This window comes from Canis lupus, chromosome 27 (genome assembly GCF_048164855.1).
Source record: "Canis lupus baileyi chromosome 27, mCanLup2.hap1, whole genome shotgun sequence".
NCBI classification, from domain to species: Eukaryota; Metazoa; Chordata; class Mammalia; order Carnivora; family Canidae; genus Canis; species Canis lupus.
In genome coordinates this window covers 23869972-23892772 of record NC_132864.1, presented here as the reverse complement: position 1 = coordinate 23892772, position 22801 = coordinate 23869972, and the positions used below count along the sequence as shown (strand labels likewise).

The 22801-nt window shown below is 48.9% G+C and overlaps 1 protein-coding gene across 7 annotated transcripts in view; it reads left to right on the top strand.

Moving 5' to 3' along the window:
- The window catches only part of FAM222A (family with sequence similarity 222 member A), a 56322-nt gene that overhangs the window by 26754 nt on the left and 6767 nt on the right, over nucleotides 1–22801 (top strand). For all 7 annotated transcript variants that reach the window (XM_072802890.1, XM_072802888.1, XM_072802894.1 and 4 more), the window contains one exon: nucleotides 2781–2908. In XM_072802890.1, the coding sequence (XP_072658991.1) occupies nucleotides 2827–2908 (82 nt within the window). In that variant the 5' untranslated portion in view covers nucleotides 2781–2826. The remainder of the gene's footprint in view (nucleotides 1–2780; nucleotides 2909–22801) is intronic.

Here is a 22801-nt window from a genome sequence, read left to right as displayed (position 1 = left end):
ACAGGCAGAAGGAGAAGCAGGCTCCATACAGGGAACCCGATGTGAGACTCGATCCCTGGTCCCCAGGATCACGCCCTGGGCCGAAGGCAGGTGCTAAACCGCTGAGCCACCCAAGGATCCCCAACCCCTCCCTTTCAAGTGAAGATGGTCTCTCCAGCTTTGGGGACCTGCCTGCCGGTCCTTCAGAATCAAGGGATGAAATGATCCAGGCAGTTGCACTGAGCGGAGGCCTTAACATGGATCTTGTCCCCTCTAGCGGATCCTCTGTCACTCCCTGAACTGTTAGCCTCTCAGCTCCCAGAACTGCTTAGACATCCACCATCTGAGCACTCTGAAAACCAGAGCCCCACAGAAAAGGCAGCGATGGACTCCAGAGAGGCCCTAGATGAGGCAGCCTGTCCCATTCAGCTGCAAAGCATGCTGGAATGTGTGGCCTGTGGGGAGTTGTGGAGGACCACCTGGACAGGGACTGGGCTTCTTGGGCCCCTGGCACCTGTGAAAGGCAAGAGGTGGAAAGGACCCTCAGGGGCAGCAGGAGGATGGGGGGGATGATGGGCATGGTCAGGACGCTGGTGGATAATGACCTGGGAGGGATCAGGAAGCGTGTCTTACAAGAGAGGGGCAGTAGCTCCCCTGGGGACACGCAGTGGTTCCTAGGGTAGGAATATGTGGGTTCCAGGTTTCCAGACCAGCCCGGTGGGCTACCTGCTGGTAAGGGGACAGGCTCATCTAGCCACTGCTTCCTGGGTGGCCCTGGGCTGAGTGCTGCCTCTCTCTGACTTGGGTTTCCCCATCGGCGGATGGCAAGGACTTTCACCTGCAGCTGGCCGGCCTTCTCTGGCTCTCTCCTCTGTACCCTCTGTCAGAGCAGGGAGAAGGGGACTCTGGGCTGCAGCCTCTTCCCTTCCAGGTGCGCACGTGGTTCTGCATGACAGTGGACAGCCTGCGTGTACATGAGAGGGCACCAAGGGGTGTGGAGGGCCCAGCACTGTGGGTGGGGGGGTTGGTGGTGTGTGTGGGGGGTCAGCACTGTGCCCATCTCGGGAGACGTGTGTGTGTGTGTACAGGCGTCATGCCCGTGTGTCTCCGGGTGTCCGAGTGGGGTAGGGTGTGTGTGTGGGTGTGTCCTAAAGGGCCCAGGTCCCCTGTCCCCAATGAGCAGTGCCTCCTTCCCGCTGTCGAGGGCTTTCATCCCTGCAATAAACCCCACTTCATTCCCTTTTTAAACTGTATAATTTCTGCCTGATTGTAATGGCATATTTTAAAATTACCAGAAATCAAAGCCGGGAAGTGGATACTGCAGCTCTGTGTCGTGGCTTCGTTAAGACTGGCGATTGGCGGGAGGGGTAGATGGGGGGGGGGGGCGGATGAGAACCACCTCCCCTCCCCCATCCACCCCCTACTTTCTTTTTTTTTTTTTCCTCCCTGAGACAGTAATAGGAGAAAATTGGTTTTGAAACTGAATAAAAGTCCCTTTCAGAGTAAATCATTTCTTTCAGGGTACCTTTGCTGAAAGTAAAATAGAGCATAATGAAAGGTGGTTACGTGATTGTCTTTCATTTACCGAGAGGCCAGGACAGACAGGAGGCTGCAACCGTCTCGGGGAAATTCAAGATTGGAATAATTGCGCCGTAACAAGGAGCTTGTTGTGAAATTAGTATCTTAAGAAAGTAGTGAAAAAAGGCTTTTCCTCATGAATACTTCATTATTAGAAGAAAGCAGCAGAATTTAAGGGCTCCAGACACCTGTTTAGTATTAAATAGCTCCCCTTTCTTCCCCCTTAAACACACCCCCACCCCTCGTCTTTCTTCTTTTTTTTTAAGAACTGGCAGGAGGACTGAGTTGGCCCAGCTTGGCAGCTCAGGTCCTGGGGAGGGGAGGGAAGGGGTGTGATTGAGTGGGGTGGGGTGGGGTCAGGGGGTCAGGTCAGAATGCTCTGGGGCCAGGGCCTGGCTGGGTGGATGTCAGGGGTGACAGGCCGCTGGCTCCAGCTCCTTACTGGGAAGAGAGGAAGGGAGGGCCCCACAGAGAAATTCCTGCTCTCTCTTCATGGCCTCCAGGGCAGGCTCTGCCTGGCCTGGGCTCACCCTGCTCCTCAGGTGCTCTGTGTTCTGGGAGCCCCGGGGCCCTCAGGACCTGGGCTCAGTCTCAGCACCTGTCAGGGTTGGAGGCCTCTCGTTCTCACAGGAACACCGTCTTGGATGTCTCCCTATAGGGCATGCTGTGAGAATGCCCCAGAACAACACTGGCACACTCATGTATCCCCTGGCAGTTCCTGGGTGCCCCTCCACCTCTCACCACCCCGTGTAGCTTCCAAAGGTGACCTGGTGGGGTCTCTGCCTTCTAGGAGCTCAAAGCTGAAGAGCAGAGAGAAACCCAGTCACAGGGGGTGACAGGAGAGCCATAGGCTGCCACTGGCTGGAAGGGCAACCTGCTGAGGGGGTGAGGTTCTAACTAGGCCTGGGGGCATCCAGGAAGCACCCTGGAGGAGGTGACCCACACAACGGGCAGGGCCAGGATATGTGTGACCGACCAGTTCTGGCCCCATCACGGTGGAAATCCACCACTCAGGAGATCTGGATTCTTTGCCTTTCCTTCCTTTGATGCCTCCAGCTGTGCCCTCATCTGTTGGGTGAGAAAGGAGGAGTGTCTGCTCTGAAAGTCTTCAATGTTCTGCTGGGTAGCGGGGTGGCTGCTGGAAGCATCTCCCAGCGGGGGGGGCAGTGGGAGGCGGGCATGGAGCGGCATGAGTGACAAGCACCTCATCTCCCTCCTCACAGAGACCCTGCTGCACAGTGTGCCCCACCACGGGCTCCCAGCTCAGCCATGCTGGCCTGTCTCCAGAGGACCCAGAACCCACCGGTCCAACACCTGGCCTGCCCGAGCAAAAGCCTGGAGCTGCGCAAGTGTGAGTGCATGCCCTCTCCCTGTCCGTGCCTCCCCAGCCCCCGCCCCTGTTGGCTTTCCTCTGCCCACTGAGTGCACAGGGGCTTGCTCTCTGTTCCTTGCTCTCTGTCCACAGGAGCTTTTCCCACTTCAGGCCTCTGTGGGGCAGATCCCAGCAGGTAATGCCATCTGAACCCCAGCTCGTCCGCCCACCTCAGCTCTGCCCAGAGCTGTGTTCTAGGCCTTTGCCTGTCCTGCACCACTACTCCACAACAGCACCCACCCCTTTTAGCAGACTCCTACTGGGTGTGACCCCCAACCCCAGCCCCCTGTCTGGGACCCCACAATGTACCAGGTCTGTCTCACCCACCATGATTTTCTTGCATTGTTAGCCGAGAGGAGGACAATGTGGGAGCAAATAGTCCTCAGTGGGATCCCAGCTTGGGGCCCAGTTTGCTGTATGATCTTGGGCTTGTCCTTCCCTTCTCTGGGCCTTGCTCTTTCAGTGTGTCTAATTAGGGAGCTGGACTTGGTAATCTCCAAGGGTTTTTCTTTCTTGACCATCTAGGACAGGAATACTAAACCATCTAATCTGATTATTTTTAGACACCATAGGTTTTTTAAAAAATTGGAAGTATTTGGAAACATTTGAAAACAGTGAAATTTGCATCATAATCTGGATTTCTGACGTCTCTCGGGGGAAAAAAAAATCAGGGTGCCTCGGTGGCTTAGTTGGTTAAGCATCCAACTCTAGATTTCAGCTCAGGTCATGATCTTAGCATTGTGAGATGGAGCCCTATGTCCAGCTCCACACTGAGCATGGAGTCTGCATAAGATTCTCTTGCTTAAAAAAAAAAAAGATTCTCTCTCTCTCTCCTCCTCCCCCCTCAGCTGCCTATTGGCTCTGTCCTGGAGCACAGGATTGGTTGCCATTCATCATTGGACTTGCACTGTTGCTCACTCTTTTTCTTTTCTTTTTTTTTTTTTTAAGATTTATTTATTCATTCATGATAGACAGAGAGAGAGAGAGAGAGAGGCAGAGACACAAGCAGAGGGAGAAGCAGGCTCCATGCAGGGAGCCCGATGCGGGACTCAATTCCGGGACTCCAGGATCACGCCCTGGGCCAAAGGCAGGCGCCAAACCGCTGAGCCACCCAGGGATCCCATCTTTTTCCTTTCTTAATACATGTTTATCTTTAGACAAGATAGGACATTCATGTGGTCCACTGTACAAAAGGAATGGACGGCTATACAAAGGTCTCCACCTCAATCCTATTGCACAGCTGCCCACTCCCCTTCTCAGAGGCAGCCAGTGTTGTCCTGTATGTCCTTCCAGATGGTTCTCTGCATGACCCAGCCCACCTGGGGCATCCCTTTTTAAATTAGCCATACGTCCCATAGGTCGGCCTCTAAAGAGCTTCTTCCTTCTTTTGCCACTTAGTTTTCCACAGCAAGGGTGTTATTTGACCTGTTGCCTTTATAAGTAGTGCGATGATACACAACCATGTACATGTCACAAAAGTGTGAATTAACCTACAGGATAAATTTCTAGAAGCAGAAATACTGGGTCAAAGGTCTGTACCTTTGTAATTTTGATAGATGTGGTCTGAGTGACATCTTCAGATGACTCTGAGACAGCCTGTTTGCCCACATGCTCACCATCACAGCATGGTAGCAGATTTCTAGGCTTGGTCACCTTGTCAGTGAAAGCAGGATCACAGTGTAGTTTTAAATTAAGTTTAACATGAATGAGGATGAATAGCTTTTCATCTTGGAGTCTTTTATCTTTGAACTTATTCATCTCCTTGGTCCATTTTTTTCAATTGGGTGGTTTTTATCCTTATTGAATTACAGGAGCTGTTTGTATATGATGGAATTAGACCTCTGTCTGTCATCTGAATTGCATATGGTTTCCCCAGTTTATCATTTGTCTTTGTGCCATGGAGAAATTTTCTTTGTGAAGTGAAATCTATATTTCCTAAAAGGAAATTTTGTGTCATACTTAGAAAGTCCTTCCTCATGCTGAGATTATTAAGTTCATTATTTAGTTTTTTTTATGGCTTAATTTTTATTGTTTTTAAAGATTTTTATTTATTCATTCATGAGAGACACACAGAGAGAGACAGGCAGAGACACAGGCAGAGGGAGCAGCAGGCTCCGTGCAGGGAGCCCAACACGGGACTCAATCCCGGGTCTCCAGGATCAGGCCCTGGGCTGAAGGCGGCGCTAAACCACTGACCCACCAGGGCTGCCCTATGGCTTAATTTTTAAAATACATGGTATAAAGTGTGAGGTATGGATCCAATCATATTTAAGTCATTAGGGCAATGCTGTTTTAATTGTTAGTTATAATACATTAAATATATTAACTATATTGAAATAGAATTCACATACCATAAAACCCACCCATGTGAAGTGTACAATTAATGGTGTTTAGTATATTTACAGAATTTTGCAACCATCACCACAGTCAATTTTATAACGTTTTTATCGCCTCAGGAAGAAACCCCTTACTGATCAGCAGTCAATCCCTGACCCCCTACTCTCCCTTCTTTATAGATTCCTATTTTGGACTTTAAAGGAAAGAAACCCGACAGTATGTGGCCTTTTGCGACTGGCTTTAAAAAAAAAAAAAAAGATTTATTTATTTGACAGAACACACACACACTAGAGCACAAGTAGGGGGAGGAGCAGAGGGGGAAGGAGAAGCAGGCTCCCTGCTGAGCAGGAGCCCAAAGTAATGGGGAGGCTCTAGCCCAGGACCCTGGGATCATGACCTAAACTGAAAGTAGCCTCTTAACCAACTGAGCCACCCAGGCACCCCTTGTGACTGACTTCTTTGACTTACCGCGTTTTCAAGGTTTATTCGTATCGTAGCACACACATAACACCTTTTAATATTTGGTGGTGCTTTCTTGTTCCTGGTTGTGTCCCCACCCTTCCCCTACAACTTCCCTGGCTATTAAAATTTTCTGTATCAACTATAGAATCAACGCATCTGAATAAGAGCAAAAATCCTGTTTTTTTCCTGGGGTTGCATGAAATTTGTAATTCAGGAAGAAATTTTTTTATGTTGATGGCCTCCAGGACCATGAGAAACCCTTGGCTTGTTCAGATATTTTTGTGTCCCTGGGAATGTTTTAATATTCACTTCATCTAGATCTTGCACATTTTAAGTTTAATTCTAGATAGTTACCCTTTTTTTGGCTCGTCTTTTCTTTCTGAAATGGCGGTTATTTCTATAAAAGCTATTAACTCCTGCCCCGTCTGAATTCTTTTATTGTTTGTAATGGTTTTTCCATTTGGTCTCTTAGATTTTCCAGTTACTCTATCACATGCAAATCGTAATCTTACCTCCCACTTTGGAAGTTTTATACCTTAATTTCTTTGTCTTATTTCATAGTATAATGGACACTCTTGCTTCATTCCTGACTTTAATGAGAAGCTTTTGGAATGTCCCCATCATGCAAAATGCTGGTTTCAGGGGCAGATGTTTTATCAGGTTAAATAAGTGTCCATGTATTCCTGTTTTAATTATTTATTTATTTATTTATTTATTTATTTATTTATTTATTTATTTATTTATTTATGATAGTCACAGAGAGAGAGAGAGAGGCAGAGACACAGGCAGAGGGAGAAGCAGGCTCCATGCACTGGGAGCCCGATGTGGGATTCGATCCCGGGTCTCCAGGATCGCGCCCTGGGCCAAAGGCAGGCGCCAAACCGCTGCGCCACCCAGGGATCCCCATGTATTCCGGTTTTATTAAGAATTTTAAAAAATCAAGAAGTTGAGGTTTACCAAATGCCTTTTCAGTATATATGAAGACGATCTTATTTTTTTCCTTTGATCTTTTAATAGGAATGTTGATAGAGGTCCCTTAACATTGAACTATCTTTGCATTCCTTGTTGAGTCTCACTTGGTCATGGTGCATATTTCAATATATTGCTGGATTGAGGCTTCTGGGTGCCTCAGTTGGTTAAGCGTGTGTGCCTTTGGCTCAGGTGATGATCCTAGGGCCTTGGGATCAAGTCCTGCATCAGGCTCACCGCTCAGCAGGGAGTCTGCTTCTCCCTCTCTGCCTTTCCCCCTCCACTAGTGCTCTCGCTCACTTTCTCTCTTTCTCATATATAAAAATTTTATTTATATATGTGTATATATGTACATACATATATATGTACATATATACATATATTTTAAATTCTATCTACTGCTGGATTGGCTTGGTTACTTAAGAGTTTTGCTGCAATTTCATCTGTGAGATTAGTCTTCAGTCTTTTGGAACAATTTTTGTTGGGTTTCATGATCAGTGTTGTTTGCCTCATAAAGAAAATGGAGGCTTCCCTCCTTTCTCTATACTCTGTGACAGTTTAAGTAGAAATGGATTATCTGATCCTCCATGAAACAGTCTGGGCCAGTGCCTTTCTTTAGGGTGGGGGAGTACTTCTTTGATTCTTCTGTAATAATTGATCTGTTATAATTGTTCTATTGCCCCTTGAATGAGTTTGGTAAATTATATCTAGAAAAGTATTTATTTTATCCAGTTGTAAAATTTACTTGCATGAGGTTGAACAAATTAATTTACAGTTCTTTTAAAGAAGAATTTCATCTTTATATTTCTAGTATATTTTGTGCTTCTCTCCCCCACCCCACCCTGTTTTTCTTGATTGGGTAAGTTAGTTAAGAGGTTACCAACCTCCCATTCCCCCAAGATACATCTTTGGGATTTATTTATTAGTAATTACCCTTTTCTAGCTTATAATTCATTAATTTATGCTGTTTTTTAAAGGTGACCCTCTTTTTTTTTTTTAAGATTTTATTTATTTATTCATGAAAGACACAGAGAGAGAGAGAGAGAGAGAGAGAGAGAGAGAGAGAGGCAGAGACACAGGCAGAGGGAGAAGCAGGCTCCATGCAGGGAGCCTGATGTGGGACTCGATCCTGGGTCTCCAGGCTTACGCCCTGGGCTGAAGACGGTGCTAAACCGCTGAGCCACCCGGGCTGCCCGATTTATGCTTTTATTTTTATTAAAATATTCTTTGTATTCATTTCTTTAAAAATCTGAGTTAGGGGCTTAACCCTATACTGATTAACAAGGGAAAAAAGGAAATATTAAGACTATGAATTCTCTGAGCACTACTTTAGCTGTATCCTATAGGTCCTAATAGAAGATATTTTTATTATTTTTTAAATCTCTTGGAATGTGGTTTTGATTTCTTCTTTGACCTAAGGCTCATTTGAGTTCCATCTATTCACTCAGGTAGTAGGTGCTTCTGCAATTAATTATTTCTAGTTATAATGCATTATGATCAGAGAATTGTTGTGCATGATTGCTACTCTTTTGGACTTGAATTTTCCTTTGTGATGTAATCAGTTTTTGTGAGTTTTCAGACTTTTCAGATGAGACCTGAAAAGAAATGTGGCTGTTTGGGGGATTCAGAGTTTGGTGTATACGAATTATGTCTCCCCCATTAATTATGTTAGTTATGTCTTCCTTATCCTTGCTTACCTGTCATGGATGGAGAAATGAATTAGACACCTACTACTCACATGTTCCAGGCTCTTTCTTCTTGCAGCGCCTAGAGCTGTGGCCTTATGCACGGTGATGCAATGTCATTTAACACAGAGATATTAATATCTTAAATCTTTGTAGTGAATTGCACTTTCTTTGCCATATTTAATACTTTTGAACCTGGGTTCAGTTTTATCTAAGATGGTAGGTAATCTCTGCTTTTTTAATTCACATTTTCCTTGAAACTTTACCAGTCCTTTCATTTCAGCCTTTCTGAATTACTTAGATGTGACTCATATACAGTAGAGTTGAATTAAGCTTTGTGAAACAATCTGAATGACTTTTAAACAATTTTTTCTTTTTACATTTATTGATATGACAGGTGTCTGATCTATTTTGTGCTTTATTTTAATGCCTTGAAAAGTCTATCTTGGGATGCCTGGGTGGCTCCGTTGGCTAAGCGTCTGCCTTTGGCTCAGGTCATGATCCCAGGGTCCTGAGATGAAGCCCTGCATTGGGCTCCCTGCTTAGTGGGGAGTCTGCTTCTCTTGCTCACTCTCTGTCAAATAATTAAAATCTTAAAAAAATAAATAAAAAGGTCTGTGTGATCTGTGCTTGTGTACCTTTAATCATAAAGGAGGTCTTTTTTTTAAAGATTTTATTTATTTATTCATGAGAGAGAGAGAGAGAGAGGCAGAGACACAGGCAGAGGGAGAAGCAGGCTCCATGCAGGAAGCCTGACGTGGGACTTGATTCAGGGTCTCCAGGATCAGGCCCTGGACTGAAGGCAGATGCTAAACCTCTGAGCCACCCAGGGATCCCAAGGAGGTCGTTTTTGTTCTAGTGTGACTTTAAAGAATACCTGATCTCTATTTCTTTGGAACAGTATCTATTACTGTCCCTAGAATGAACAAAATGATGAAATCAATGTATTTCCTTTTTCTCTCTACATTTTCTTAGAATTATCTCCTTCCTATTAAGCCTCGATTACTTTTTTTTTTCTTAAGGTTTTATTTATTTATTCATGAGAGACACAGAGAGAGGCAGAGACACAGGCAGAGAGAAGAGAAGCAGGCTTCTAGGCAGGAGCCCGATGCAGGACTCGATCCCGGAATTCCAAAGGCAAAGGCAGATGCTCAACCACTGAGCCACCCAGGCATCCCTAAGCCTCCATTACTTGACATCAGTTTTAAGATTTATTTATTAGAGAGAGAGAGAGAGAGCACAAATGGGAGGGGCAGAGGGGGAGAGAAAGAATCTCAAGCAGATGCTACACTGAGCACTGAGCCTGATGATGGACGTGGACCTTAATGTGGAGCTTGATCTCATAGACCCTGAGATGAAAACCTGAGCTGAAACCAAGAGAACACTTAACTGCCTGTGCCACGCAGGTGTCCCTACCTGACATCAGTTTTAAATGATATCTTTTGGGGCATCTGGCTGGCTCAGTCAGTAGAGCATGCTACTCGTGAACTCAGAGTTGTGAGTTCAAGCCCCACGTTGGGTGTAGAGATTACAAAAAAAAAATTTTTTTTAATTCTCTTTTTTAAAAAGATTATTAAAAAATAATAACAGGGCAGCCCCAGTGGCTCAGCGGTTTAGTGCTGCCTTCAGCCTAGAGCATGATCCTGGAGACCTGGGATCAAGTCCCATGTCAGGCTCCCTGCATGGAGCCTGTTTCTCCCTCTGCCTGTGTCTCTGCCTCTCTCTCTCTCTCTCTCTCTGTGTCTCTCATGAATGAATAAATAAATAAAATTAAAAAAAATAACAATAAACTTTAAAAATATATCTTTTGATCACAACTATTAAATACGAGGATATCTGTGTACTTCTACTGCCATCCTTCTCTTTCCCCTTCCCTCTTCTGTTATTAGTGATACCCTTACTCTGTTCCCAGGAGTTGTAATGCTGGTTACATGATTACAGTAATTTCTCTGTCTCCTAGAGAAATAGGGTCAGTGCTCACCACCAGTTCTTGTGCCTTCTTTTCCCATGATCCAAAGTTGGTCCACTGGCATATGGCTTAAGGCCTCAAGTGAACAGCACTCCAGGAGTTCCCACAAGTTCAGAAAGTCACTTTGTTTCCTTGAGAATCTTTGCAGACCATGTTCTGTTCTCTAATGTTGACTGTTGCCATGGAGAAGTTAAAGCCTGATTTTTCCTTCTTTATATTTCACTTTGACCTTTCCATGTCTCTCATGTTATTACTTTACTAGCATGTGTCCTGGGGTTGGCCATTCAGAGTCTCTTTTCCCTGGAACACAGTACCATGCCCTTTTGACAGGCAGATCCAAGGCTTGTATTATTTTAATTTCCTTCTTTGGGGACTCTAGTTTAAGTACAGATTGGCTGTCTTTTGCCTGTCTTCCCTGTGTACCCCTTTCACTTTGCTCTTTTTTTGCACCTTTTGTTTTTCTTGTACATTCTATTTTCCCCTTTTGCTTTTATGAGTTTTTTCCTTCTACTCTTGTATATCTGCTTTGTGGTGTTTTTTTTTTTTTTATATAGAAACAATTGTAAAGTTTTTTTCTTTCACAATGAAATTATCTGGCTATAATTTTCATCTCATCTGTGGCTACATTTTTCTGATGGGAAGTGGATTGTAGTTTGGTTTTTTGTTTTTGCTTTTCCAGCCATTACTTAGAATTTGCCTTCTTTCTCATTTTCCTTTCAATTAAGTACCATGCTAGTTCAATTTTATTACTCACCTCTGGAGGAGATGTGTTTTTCTCAGCCCAGCTGTTTCCCTCCAGTTGCCTCAGAGACAAACTGGTTCCTACAAGTATGGCTTATTTGGGGGATTTCTTATTTAGCCCTACCTTCTTTGCTTTTCAGAACCAAGTGGGCATAGGGAAGGTCTATAACCAGCTGATACATCCCTGGTTTTACTGTAGCAAAGGGGGTTTAGATTTTGTTTAAATTTATACAAATCTAAAAGGGATATCTATAACACTTAGGAAGTGTATGCAGCTGGCTCTTTCTGAAATGTACAGCTAGGCACCCTCTTTATGCTTCCTCCCTCAGCTCCATTTGATCTCTGTTGCTTTGGACACCCTGTATATGTATGGTTGTTTATGGGTTTAGCACTCTCCTAGTTTTGCCAAAAAATGGAAGAACTAGTGTTTTTGTTGCATGTTGCTTTTGGGGCATTTGTAGGAAAAGAAGGTATTATATCCACATTCCTCAAAATTGAAGTCTTCTATTGGTGTTCTTTCAGAGATAGGGGTATAGAAAAATATTTGTCTACCTTATCAAAAACAGAACAATGTCAGATGATTTGGTTGGGGGCGGGGCTTTGGTTTCAAGGAATATTATTTTTCATGCATAGTCCCCTTCATTCCTTTATATAACCTTCAGGAAGAACATGTTCTCTTTTGTTAAATTAAGTACTTCACTGAATAGATTGTCTATGGTCCCCAATTCAGAAAGCATGAGAATTTAAAATGAAAAATAACTCTCCTTCCCAGAGGAAATCAGTGTTAGCAGTTTCTTAAATACCCTCCTGAAAAAAACACACATGCAGGAGGAACAATAAATACCTTTTGTGGGATGGCTGGATGGCTCAGTGGTTGAGCATGTCTGCCTTTGGCCTGGGTCATGATCCTGGGGTCCTGGGATCGAGTCCCATATTGGGCTCCCTGCAGGCAGTCTGCTTCTCCCTCTGCTGTGTCTCTCTCTGTGCCTCTCATGAATGAATGAATGAATGAATGAATAAATAAATAAATAAAATTTTTTAAAAATAAATACCTTTTGTATAAACATTCACACACACACCCTTCAGTTCCTTGCCTTTTTTAATTACCAATATATCCATCTCACCCTCATTCTTTTTAACAGTTGCATTGTATTCCATTACATGGATAAAGAATAACGTTTTAAACCATCCTTCTGTTGATAGACATTTAAGTTGTTTCTAGTCTCTTCCTATTCCGAACAGTGCTGTAATAAATCTTTGTACATGTATGTATATTTGTGCAAAAAACATTATTCCATGGACTTACTGGCTCAAAGGATCTGTGTGTTTTAACCTTTAATTGCTCCTATGCTGCTGGTTGGAGGCAGAGGCTGGGCATGATGACCGACCTGGACTAGTCCTTCCTTTCTGCTCCTAGGCTTGATCTAGACAGTGTGGGGGACCACCAAGGACGTCCTGCATCTCCAGCTCACTCAGGCCCTTTGACATCTTTGCACTTATTGGAAAAGATAGTGACTCTGCCTGTAATTGAAGAGCACAGGAAAGAGGGAGGCAGGAAGGGAGATAAGCAAATTGAATTGGGTGCCCTGCTGCTGGCCCAGGCCTGGACATTGGCAGAGAAGGCTCCTGCCCTTTCCTCCTGGGCATGACTCTGGGGCAGTCCCGCCCTCTTGTGCCTGTGGCCTTCAGGCATAACTGAGACAGGAAGGGCTCTCCCTGAGCTTTGCCACCAGACCATAGGCTGCACTGCATTTCTTACCACAGGAGAGAGGTCTCAATTGGGCCATGTGTATCGTGATTTGGACAAGTTGGGCAGCTTCTTAGGGCCAGTGTTCTCCCTTCTATAAAGCAAGGGATAGGGTCAGGTGGACCAAAGAAGCCATCCAGCTCTGACCACCTATGACAGTAATGTCAAAAGCCTGGTCGAGGAAAGACGTGGCTTAGTCTGAGATCCCCTCCCTCCATTCCTATAAAGTGGGATCAGAGCAGCCTGATGACACAGGGCTATACAAGGCATAGCAGCCCCATGTGCCCAGAACATGTCCAGCAAACCAGAAAAGGCTACAATTTACCTCTCTGGGATCTGAGGTCAGGCAGATAGAGGCGCCAGGAGTATGAGTGGTCCTATGTCCAGAAGCCTGGGCAGCTGACTGTTGTAGCCTATTCCTGGTGGCTAGAGAAAGTGACTTGGAGAGAAAAACGATTTAAAAAGGTGTGTGTGCGTGTATGGGGGGAGTCCATTTCCCCTCCCCTACCTCAGGCCTAAGATCTTGGACTACTCCCAGCTGACCAGAGTCCCAGGGTCCCAAACAGGACCTGCCCACACCTGGGACAGAAGCCTGTTTTTCTCAGCTGCTCAGGACCTTCCCTCCTAATAAATATTTGACTTTCTCATCATGGTGTTGATATATAAACTCTGAGTCCATGCTGCTCTAAGTGTAGACTATGCAGAGAGCCCCAGAGAGGCACCAAGGGGACTTGGGGAGAGGCATTTGGGGATCTGCCATCCAGGAAGGGAAGAGCTGAGGCAGCCACCCCAGGAGACTGCGTGTGAGCTGCCACCCTTGCTCTGCCAGGCCTTGGGTAAGTGGCACAGCCTCTCTCTGCCTCAGACTGCTCTTCTGTAGCTGAGAGTAGCATGCCCACCCTCCCTTCCTGCCCATGAGCCTCCAGGGCACAGGCTTTGAGATGGAGATGGTCTGGGGGTCAAATCTGGCTGTGCCCTAAATGGGGCGTGCACGTGCATGTGTGTGGTCTTGCACACGTGAGTGACTGGCCCTCCCTCTCTGGGCCTGTTAACTCCACTGTGATGTGAGAATAAGTACAAGAGAGAACCCCCCCAAGGCCTGGGAGCAGACTCACACACTTTATCTGCCCCACGTCCCACTGAGGGAGGGAACCCCCCCTTCCCATACTCACAAAGGGACCAAAGGTTCCCGCCCATCCTCCCATCTTCAGGGGAGGAAGGGCTTGCTAACCCGGGAGGAGCAGGGGGAGGCTCTTCTCCCCAATTCCCACCCCTCACCCACCAACCTTGACCCCAAAAGGCTGGAGCCACAGCCCCACAAGCATTCCTGCAGGTGCAGCTGCTTCCACTGACACTAATAAAATACGGAAGAAACAAAGCAATTTAAAATTCCAATAAAATTAAAAACAAACCTCTGGTAGCAGATTCAATTACATAGCTGTTGCTGAGTGCAGCCTGGGGACAGAAGGAAGGTCCAGTGCCACCCCCGCCACAGGAACAGCAGCTCAGAGATGAAGGGCTGGGAGAGAGCCAGCTGGAGTTGGCCCCCTTTTATGATTTAACAAATAAAAATCAGCTCTTAAACTAGGAAGGAAGGCAACTTCCTCTCTACAGGGCAATCCACAACAAACCAACCTGAGGGTTGCTAAAATCAGAGCAAGACAAAGATCCAAGTCACTGCTTATCCACACTGTGCAGAGGTCCTGGCCACCTCAGTGAGACAGAGAAAATACATAATGAGTTGTAAGGATTAGAAAGAAGTAAAACTAGCTGCATAGAAACTCCAGCAAAAGAATTCACCAAGCCCGCAGACATAAGGCCAACATACAAACACAGTCGTGTTCCCCTACAACGGGAGTTGGCACACATTTCCTGTAACATTCCTGATATTTTCACCCCTGTAGGCCATACAGTCTCTATGGTAACTTATTCCACTCTGCCGGGTGGTAGCGCGAAAACAGCCACAGACACTCAAAATCGGCATGGCTGTGTTCCAATAAAACTTTATTTACAAAAGCAGGCAGCAGGCCAGGCTTGGCCTGTATGTTGTGGTTTGCTGGCTCCTACTCTACACCAACTACAAAAGGCTGGCAATTGCATTTTTAAAAAAGATACTATTACCTTTTTTTTTTTTTTTTTTATGGAAACAGCATTACGTGTATGGTAACACGTACCACGCTCTCCAGCCATTCAAAGCGTACTAGTGAATACTCTGTAGTGTGAATTCTCAGGGTTGTGCAGTCATCACCATTAAACTTCAGAACATTTCCTCCGCCCCAAACAGAAACCTCACACCCATTAACTATGAGTCCCCGTTTCTTCTGGCCTCCTCACCGCCTGACCACTAAACTTGCCAAGTCTCTCTCTCTCTGCATTTGCGTCTCTTGGACAGTTTGTATAAATGGAATCCTACGACGTGCAGCCCTTTGTGTCTGGCTGTTTTCACTTCCCGTGTTTTCAGGGTTCATCCAAGTAGCTTGTATCCATACTTCATTCCTCATCATCACTGAATAATCTCCCCTTGCATGGACTACATCATGTTTTATTTACCACATATCAGCTGACAAACGTTTGGGCTGTTCCGCCTTTGGGGCGATTGTAAGGCTGCTGTGCATGTTTGAGTATACGTTTTTGCAGGAAAAAAAAAAAGTTTTTGCAGGGACCTAGGTTTCCATTTCTCTTGTGGGTAAACCAAGCATGGTATTCTTTGGGCACATGGCAGCTCTCTGTTTGACTTTTTGAGGAACTGCCAAACAGCTTCCGAAGCAGCTATGCTGTTATATGTGCCCACCAGCAGCGTATGCAGTTCTGGCTTCTCCACGTCTTCACCAAAACTTACCACCTGGCTTTCTGATTCTAGCTGTCCTACTAGGTGTGAAGTGGTATCTCACTGTGGTTTTGATTTGTGGCAGGGGTGTTTTGATTATTGACTCAACCTCTTTATTGGTTACAGGTCTGTTCGGATTTTCCACTTCTTCATAAGTCAGGTAGTTTGTGTCTTTCTAGGAATTGTCCATTTTATCCAAGTTGTGGTATTATTACATTAAGGAACTAAAATAAATTGGTAAAAGAGGTAAATGACCTTTGTGGAGAAAACTTTACTCAGTGATTTTTTTTTTAAAGACCTAAATAAACATAGATATATATCCTGCACATGGACAGAGATTCAGTAGGGGGAAAAATCAATCCAGTCCTTACATCCTGACCATGTGTGTGTAACTTGAAAAGCTGACTTTGAAGTTGATAAGAACAAAAGGCCAAGAATGGGCAAGGTACTTCTGACAAAGAAGTATAAGGGTAGGGGACCAGGCTAGTACTGCCCTGGCTTACGGCTGAGGTGGTGGGATGAGTACAGAGACAGAGGGAGCCAAGGCATGGACCAGTGTGCAATGTGAGCTCAGTCTGGGACAGAGCAGTTCTCTCAGACCTGTGGGGATGGACATGTACTGCTGGAACCTCTGGTTAGCCACATGGAATGAATGACACTGGAGCCCTACCTCACACCACACACAACAAGAAATTCCAGACAGACTAAAAATCTGGTACCCTGCAACGAAAAACCATTATCATTCTTTGAAGCAAATTATGAGGAATATCCACCAGGAAGGATTTGCAAACAGAAAGGGGGAAGGAAAAAAAAAAAAAGAAAACTCAAAGGAAACAAATTGGAACGCATTAAAATTAAAAACTGCAGCTTGGCAAAATGCTCCATAAAAAAAGTCAGGACTAGCCAAAAATTGAGAGAGTGTGTCTGCAGCACGCTTGCAATGGACCAGCATCCAGTACAGAGCCAGGGAGGTGGCTGCAGAGAAAGAGAGAGAGAGAGAGAGCGACAGATAGAGAGAACACGCACACAAGTGAGCATATGCGCACAATGGGGAGGGGTGGAATGTGGGAGGGGGCAGGGCACACGGGGAGGAAAGAGCAGGTGAGTCAGACCAACACGGTGGTGGATGGAGACAGACGGGTATGTGCACGGCGCAAAGGAGGGATGAGGCAGCAGTTCCAAAGGGCAGCGGGCAGGCGGTGCAGCAGGCTGGGCACGGGGAGACGGTGAGGAGCAGGCTCTCAGAGGCCCGTCAGGGAGCAGGTAAGGGAAAGAGAGAGCAGGTGAGACGCAGATGAGACACAGGTGAGCGATAGGAAGGTCAGGCTGCAGAGGGATTGAAGTGCCCCCAGTCCTGCCTGCAGGGACCCCTTGGGCACTCCGGGGCCTGGAAGGCATGTGTGGATACACACGTGTGCCTGTGAGCACCTGCTGGTCTTCGTATACAGGATGGCCCTGAATATCTGGGCACATGTGGCTTCACGCTGCGCCCCTAGCATCTGCGCCCGTGTACGCGTGAGCCTGCATACACATGTACACACAGGGCTGGAGAACGTGAGGATCCTTTCTGCAGCGCCCAGGCATAACCACTACCCTGCACTGCCTCGTCTGGTCCAGAAAGAGCTGGGAGGAGGGGGCCAGCCTTTTCTGAGCAACTGTGATGTACCAAGATTTCTGACACGCATTCTCTCACTTAATCTCCACTCTATACTCTGAGGGCAAATGGAGGGCAGAGAGCTGCGGTCACCTCCCTGAGGTCACCCCCGCTGGTCACTAGGGCGCCTGGATTCACAGCCCGGTCGGTGGGCTGGGCGCAGGTCAGGGTTGTTGGCAGCCACCCTCGTCCCTCCGCACATCCCTCCCAGTGGAGGCCAGAGGACAGCTGCATCTGCCCTGGCCCAGCCGCCTTCCCCCACCCCCTTCCTGGGCGGCCTCATTAGGGATTCTGCTGGTGCCACCAGCTAATTAGTGTCACGTTAATTGAGCATTCAGGAGGCTGCCACCTCCAAGGGCAGAGTGTCGGCAGCAAAGGGGAATGCAGATGCGGACTGCTCCTCCCTGTGGGCTTGGGCCAGGTCCTGTGCTCAGGGACCCCTTATCCCCTGGAGCAGCCAGGGACACCCCTCCCCCATTCAGCAGCGTCATGCCCCTGTGGCTTCCCCAGCCTGAAGGGAAGAGGCAACAGGCAAAATCTGCAGCCGCATAAGAAATGATATCTGCTGAACACCTACTGTGTGCCTGGCACATCTTGAGTCCTGCCACTCCTGTGGGAAAGCTACAGTTAGCTCTGTCCTAGAGTCAGAAAAATCCAGGGCTCACCGAGGGAACAGCTTCTGTAGACCAGTGTCCAGTGGCATTCAGCTGGGCAGCAGTGGGAGAAGCCCAGAGCGTGGGAGCAGGAATTCCGGGCTGGCATCTTCCCCCACCATGCCCTCCTCCACCTGCCCCTTGGTGAGCGAGTACCACAGGCCTTCCAGGGCAGAGTATCACACGGACTTCAGCCACCTGTGATTTGTGACCTCTTCATCCCCTTAAAGATGAGAAACTGAGGGTCAGTTTAAGTGGCCTGGCCAAGGTCACCCACCGCATGTGGCCACGCTGCGCATCAGTCTGCCCTGGCCACCTCCAGCCAGAGTCCGAGCTTTGCACCTGCGCTGTCTCTCCAGCAGAGCCCCTGCCCCTCCACCCACACTTCTCCCCTCCTGCTGGGGTGCCACCGGCTGCCACCGAGTCCCGCTCTCCTGTCTCCCTGCAGCAACACTAAATCCCACTCAAAGGGCTGCTTTTAATTGGCTTAATATACTCGTTAATAACCACGTCTCTGTAACGCACCTGTAAAAAGCCCATAACATTAACGTAATGGCAGTGACAGCTCATCTGCGCTTCCAGCCAGGCTTTTAAATTTCCCGACAGGACTTTAATGGGGACTACAGGGCAGGGACAGCCCAGTTCACAGGGCGGGTGCTGCGGTTTCTGCTGCTCGGGAGTCCAGGTTCTGTCTGCTGCCGCCCCCCGCAGCCTCCTGGAGGCCTCAGAACAGGGATTCACTGGACTCTGCAGCACTTTCCAAGCACCTGCTGTGGTTCCAGAATTTTCCAGGGGTCAGGGATGAGAAAGCAAGGCTTGCCCTTGGTCTATAGACCAGAAGAGAAGTCAACGGACAGTTACAGCCTGGGAGCCTCAGGCGGAAGAAGGGGAGTTTTACATCCCCACTAAGATGTGGAGCATCAGAGCCAGCAGCCCGGGGTGGCTCTGAGCAACACTTCTTACTCCGTTCTCCCAGCGTGTCATTCAAGCACCTTCTGTGTACCAGGCACTGTATGGACAGTTCCACCCAACCTCAGAATCACCACTCTTTTTTTTTTTTTTTTTTAAGATTTTATTTATTTATTCATGAGAGAGAGAGAGAGGCAGAGACAGGCAGAAGGAGAAGCAGGCTCCATGCAGGGAGCCCGACGTGGGACTCCATCCTGGGTCTCCAGGATCACACCCTGGGCTGAAGGCCGCACTAAACTGCTGAGCCACCCAGGCTGCCCAGAATCATCACTCTTGATCAGGAACTTGCGGGAGGAGGGTGGAAAAGGGAGCTGGAGACGGGGGATTTCCCACGAGGATGTGGGAGACAGATGGACACAGATCAATGAGTAGGGTGTCTGCCTGAGGTGAGCATAAGCAGGCATCATTCCAGCTGTGCTCTAAAGGACCAGTTTTTGGTTACCGAGGGGAAGCTTCTCAGTGTGAGACAACAGTCCGGAGCCATTGCATCCATGGTGCCCAGGGAATGGACGATGGGGCTCAGAACTTGGCTCATGGATCCTTTCTGTACCACGAGAGCTCTCAGACTGGTGGTGTGTGGTTTGCCCTGCTCAGTGTTTGAGCATAGCTTCAAGGGTGCACACCTCTGGGCAGGGCACAGCTCCCTGGCCCACTCCCAGCCCATCTGTCCTCCAGTTCTCAGCAAAAACATGCAGGGAATCACATATGCAATCCTCACTTGATACCCTGTTACCTGAATGTCTACCCCTCCCCTTCTGGAACCCAGGGCCACCTCCCAGGCTACCATGAGGACGTCAGAAGGGCAGGGCTGTAAGGATTTGACATCGTGCCTGGCCCAGGGGACACCTTGTGTGTGTCCAGGGGCCTGTGGGGAAGGAGGGCTGCAGAGGGAGCCCTCACATGACCAAGACCTCAAATGCCATCCTGAGCGGTTCAGACTTCACACAAACAGGGGCTCAATGGAGTGTCTTACAGAGAGGCACCCTGAAAATAGGCCCCTTTTTGGTCTTCATAAAAACTCTCCAAGACCAGCATCAGTATCCCCATTTTACACACAAGAAAACTGAGGCTCACCGAGGGGTAGTGGCCCACCTGAAGCCACACAGCGTGTGGTAGAGCTGGGATTTGAGCTCAGCCCACATTTGCCCCCTGCACCGTGATGCCTTCTCAGAAGGCTGCCAACCGCCCTCTGTGCTCTGCTCCGGGGCAGAGGCGGCCTGACGGTGGTGGTCGGGGCCCAGGCAAGGAGCCAGGGAGGCCTCGGGCTGCTCAAGGCCCAGGGAAGAGGAGCGGCTTTGAAGCAGGCGGCATGACGCAGGCATCAAGGGCGGGGCCCGGGAGAAGGGAGAGCTGCGTGCCCCGATCCCCAGCCTCCCCAGCCTCGCTCGACACACACGGTCACCGCCAGGCCCTGGCGACTGCAGAAAAGCACAGAGAAGAAACAGCGCACGCCCTCACCAGCCGGGCCCTGCTAGCACCGCAGGCTTTTTACTTCCAGCCTCGGTCTGAGCCCCTTCGAGAGGAAGGGAGGGGGACCGCGGGCTCGTGGGTACGGTCCCCCTGTAACCTCTCTCTGTCCACGTACCTGTACTGTACACCTTTGCCCGCTTCGTCAGACTTCTGGAACCCAAATTTTAGTGCCCAGCGAAGTACATTTCTGCTGTGGATCTGCTGGGTGCTCTGTCTCGTGGGAACAGTCAGGTTGCTCCCGGGCCTTCTTCCTAAGACCCCTCATCCTGCCCGGTTTTCAACCCAGTAGCCAGAGGGGTCCCATCAAAACTCAGAGTAGGTCATGTCCCTCCCTAGGCCCCTGAGGAAAAGCCCAGGTCCTCACGGTGCCCCAGCCCTCCCCCCTCTTCTACAACCCTTCCCTGCTGACTCGGTTTCCGAAGACACACCTGGTCCCTTTCTGGGCCCTGCCGGGACCGCCGTTGCGTCAGATAGCCAGAAGGCTCTCTCCGCCACTTTGCAGCCTTTCCTCAAGGGCCACATTCTCAGAGACGCCACCTTCACACCAGGCACCCTCTGTCAGGTCCCTCCCCGCCCCCCACGCCCTGCTCTTTTGCTTATGGTGCTTGCATAACAAATTACTCCCAAATTCAGTGGCCTCCGACAGCCATCTGCTGTGCCCGGCCATACGGACAGGGCACAGTGCAGAGGGTGTCGGGAGCCTTCGCCAAGCGCTGGGGTATGGCTGCTGGGAGTGGGGCTGGGAAGGCCCAGGCTCAGGGCTGGAATCTTCCAAAGGCTTGCCTCCTCACACATCAGGTGGTTGATGCCAGCAGCTGGTTCAAGCACCCACACATGGCCTCTCCATGGGGCCCGGGCTTCCCCGAGTACACTGGCTGGGTTCCAGGGACGGACACCCGACAGACGGACAGACCCACCTGGGTCTCCATGCGAAGCCATGTTGCCTGTAACCACGCAGCCAGGACCAGGACAGCCCGTGGCACTACGTCTGCCACATCCCCCTCAGTAGAACGGAGCTGCTGTTCTTCCCTGTTTGTGCAAAGGAAAGTCCGCCTCCCCGGTCTGGCAGGAGTGCCGAAGAATTTGTGGGCAGGTTTTAAAACGACCACACCTACTCTGCCCTCGTTCCCAGGGCCTGTGGCTTCCTGACGTGCTATATATGACCGTCGCCCCTGCTAGACTGTCAGCTCCATGAGGGCAGGGACTTCGGTTTGCTTTGACTGGGGCTGCTTCTCCGTGGCCCTGTGCGGAGCCTGCACAGCCAAGGGCCCGGGAAGACATCTGGATGCGAGGCTGGAGGGAGGCTTCTGGGAGCGGCTCTCCTGGGGCTGTCTCCTTGGCTTGGTTCCTCCAAGGACTAATTCTCCCAAGTGTGGCTGGCAGTGAACAGAGGCCCACAGCCGGGATGGGTCTGTTTGGACACAGCCTTGTTGTCCAGTAAGATGTTTCTGGAAACCTATTATGTGTCCTGTAGACGTCGGGGACACAGCAGTGAGTGGGCCAGCTCAGGGAGCCCAAGTCTGGGGGTGCAGAAGGACAAACCCAGGGCAATCAGAATCTGCTGCCGTGACCAAGTCCAGGTGCTTGCTGGAACCTCTGGTGGGGTCCCCTAGTCCAGCCAGGGGTATTGGGCAGGGAGGGAGTCACATCAAAGATAGGCCCTGGGTTTCCCCAACAGGCCCCCCGCTTCGCTGCCACACATCAGCTCTGTGAGCACTGCCGCCTATCCTCACCACTGCTTAGAGAGCCCTTCAGGAACAAGGCATAGAGTAGGAGCTGTAGACTCCTAGGGCCACAGTGACACGACACCCATGCCAGGTTTGAGACAAGGGACTCCAGCGACCTGCAGGGGCCGGTCCATGCCCCACACAGAGGCACTTGAATTCATAACACTGAAGATCCCTGAGCACATGCCCAGGCAAGACCTGCCCAGGGCAGCCAGCTGGCAGGCTCTAGGAGCAGGCCGAGGGTGGGAATGACAGCTGCCTGGCCTGCAGCCTCTGGCGGGTCACCTCCCACCTCTCTGAGCCTCCAGGCAGACTTTAAGGTCCCTCCTGGGGATGCAGGTGGTGAAGGGGACTTGGCAGGAAGCCAAAACAGGGCCACATCTCAGCTCCGCCCCCCAGCAGTTGCATGGTCTCACGAAGCTCTGAGTGCCCTTCCTCGTCTGTAGACCGGGGGCCTGGTCTAGGTGTCTACTGCAGTGTAACTGCTTGCTTCAAAACTTGGTGGCTTAAGACATCCACAGACACGTAGCATCTCTCACAGTTTCTGTGAGTCAGGGATTCAGGGTGGCTTAGTTCTGCTCTTTGCCTCCCGTGAAGCTGTAGTCAGGATGCCAGGGCTGCACTCATCTGAAGGCTTGACCGGGGCTGGAGGACCTGCTTCC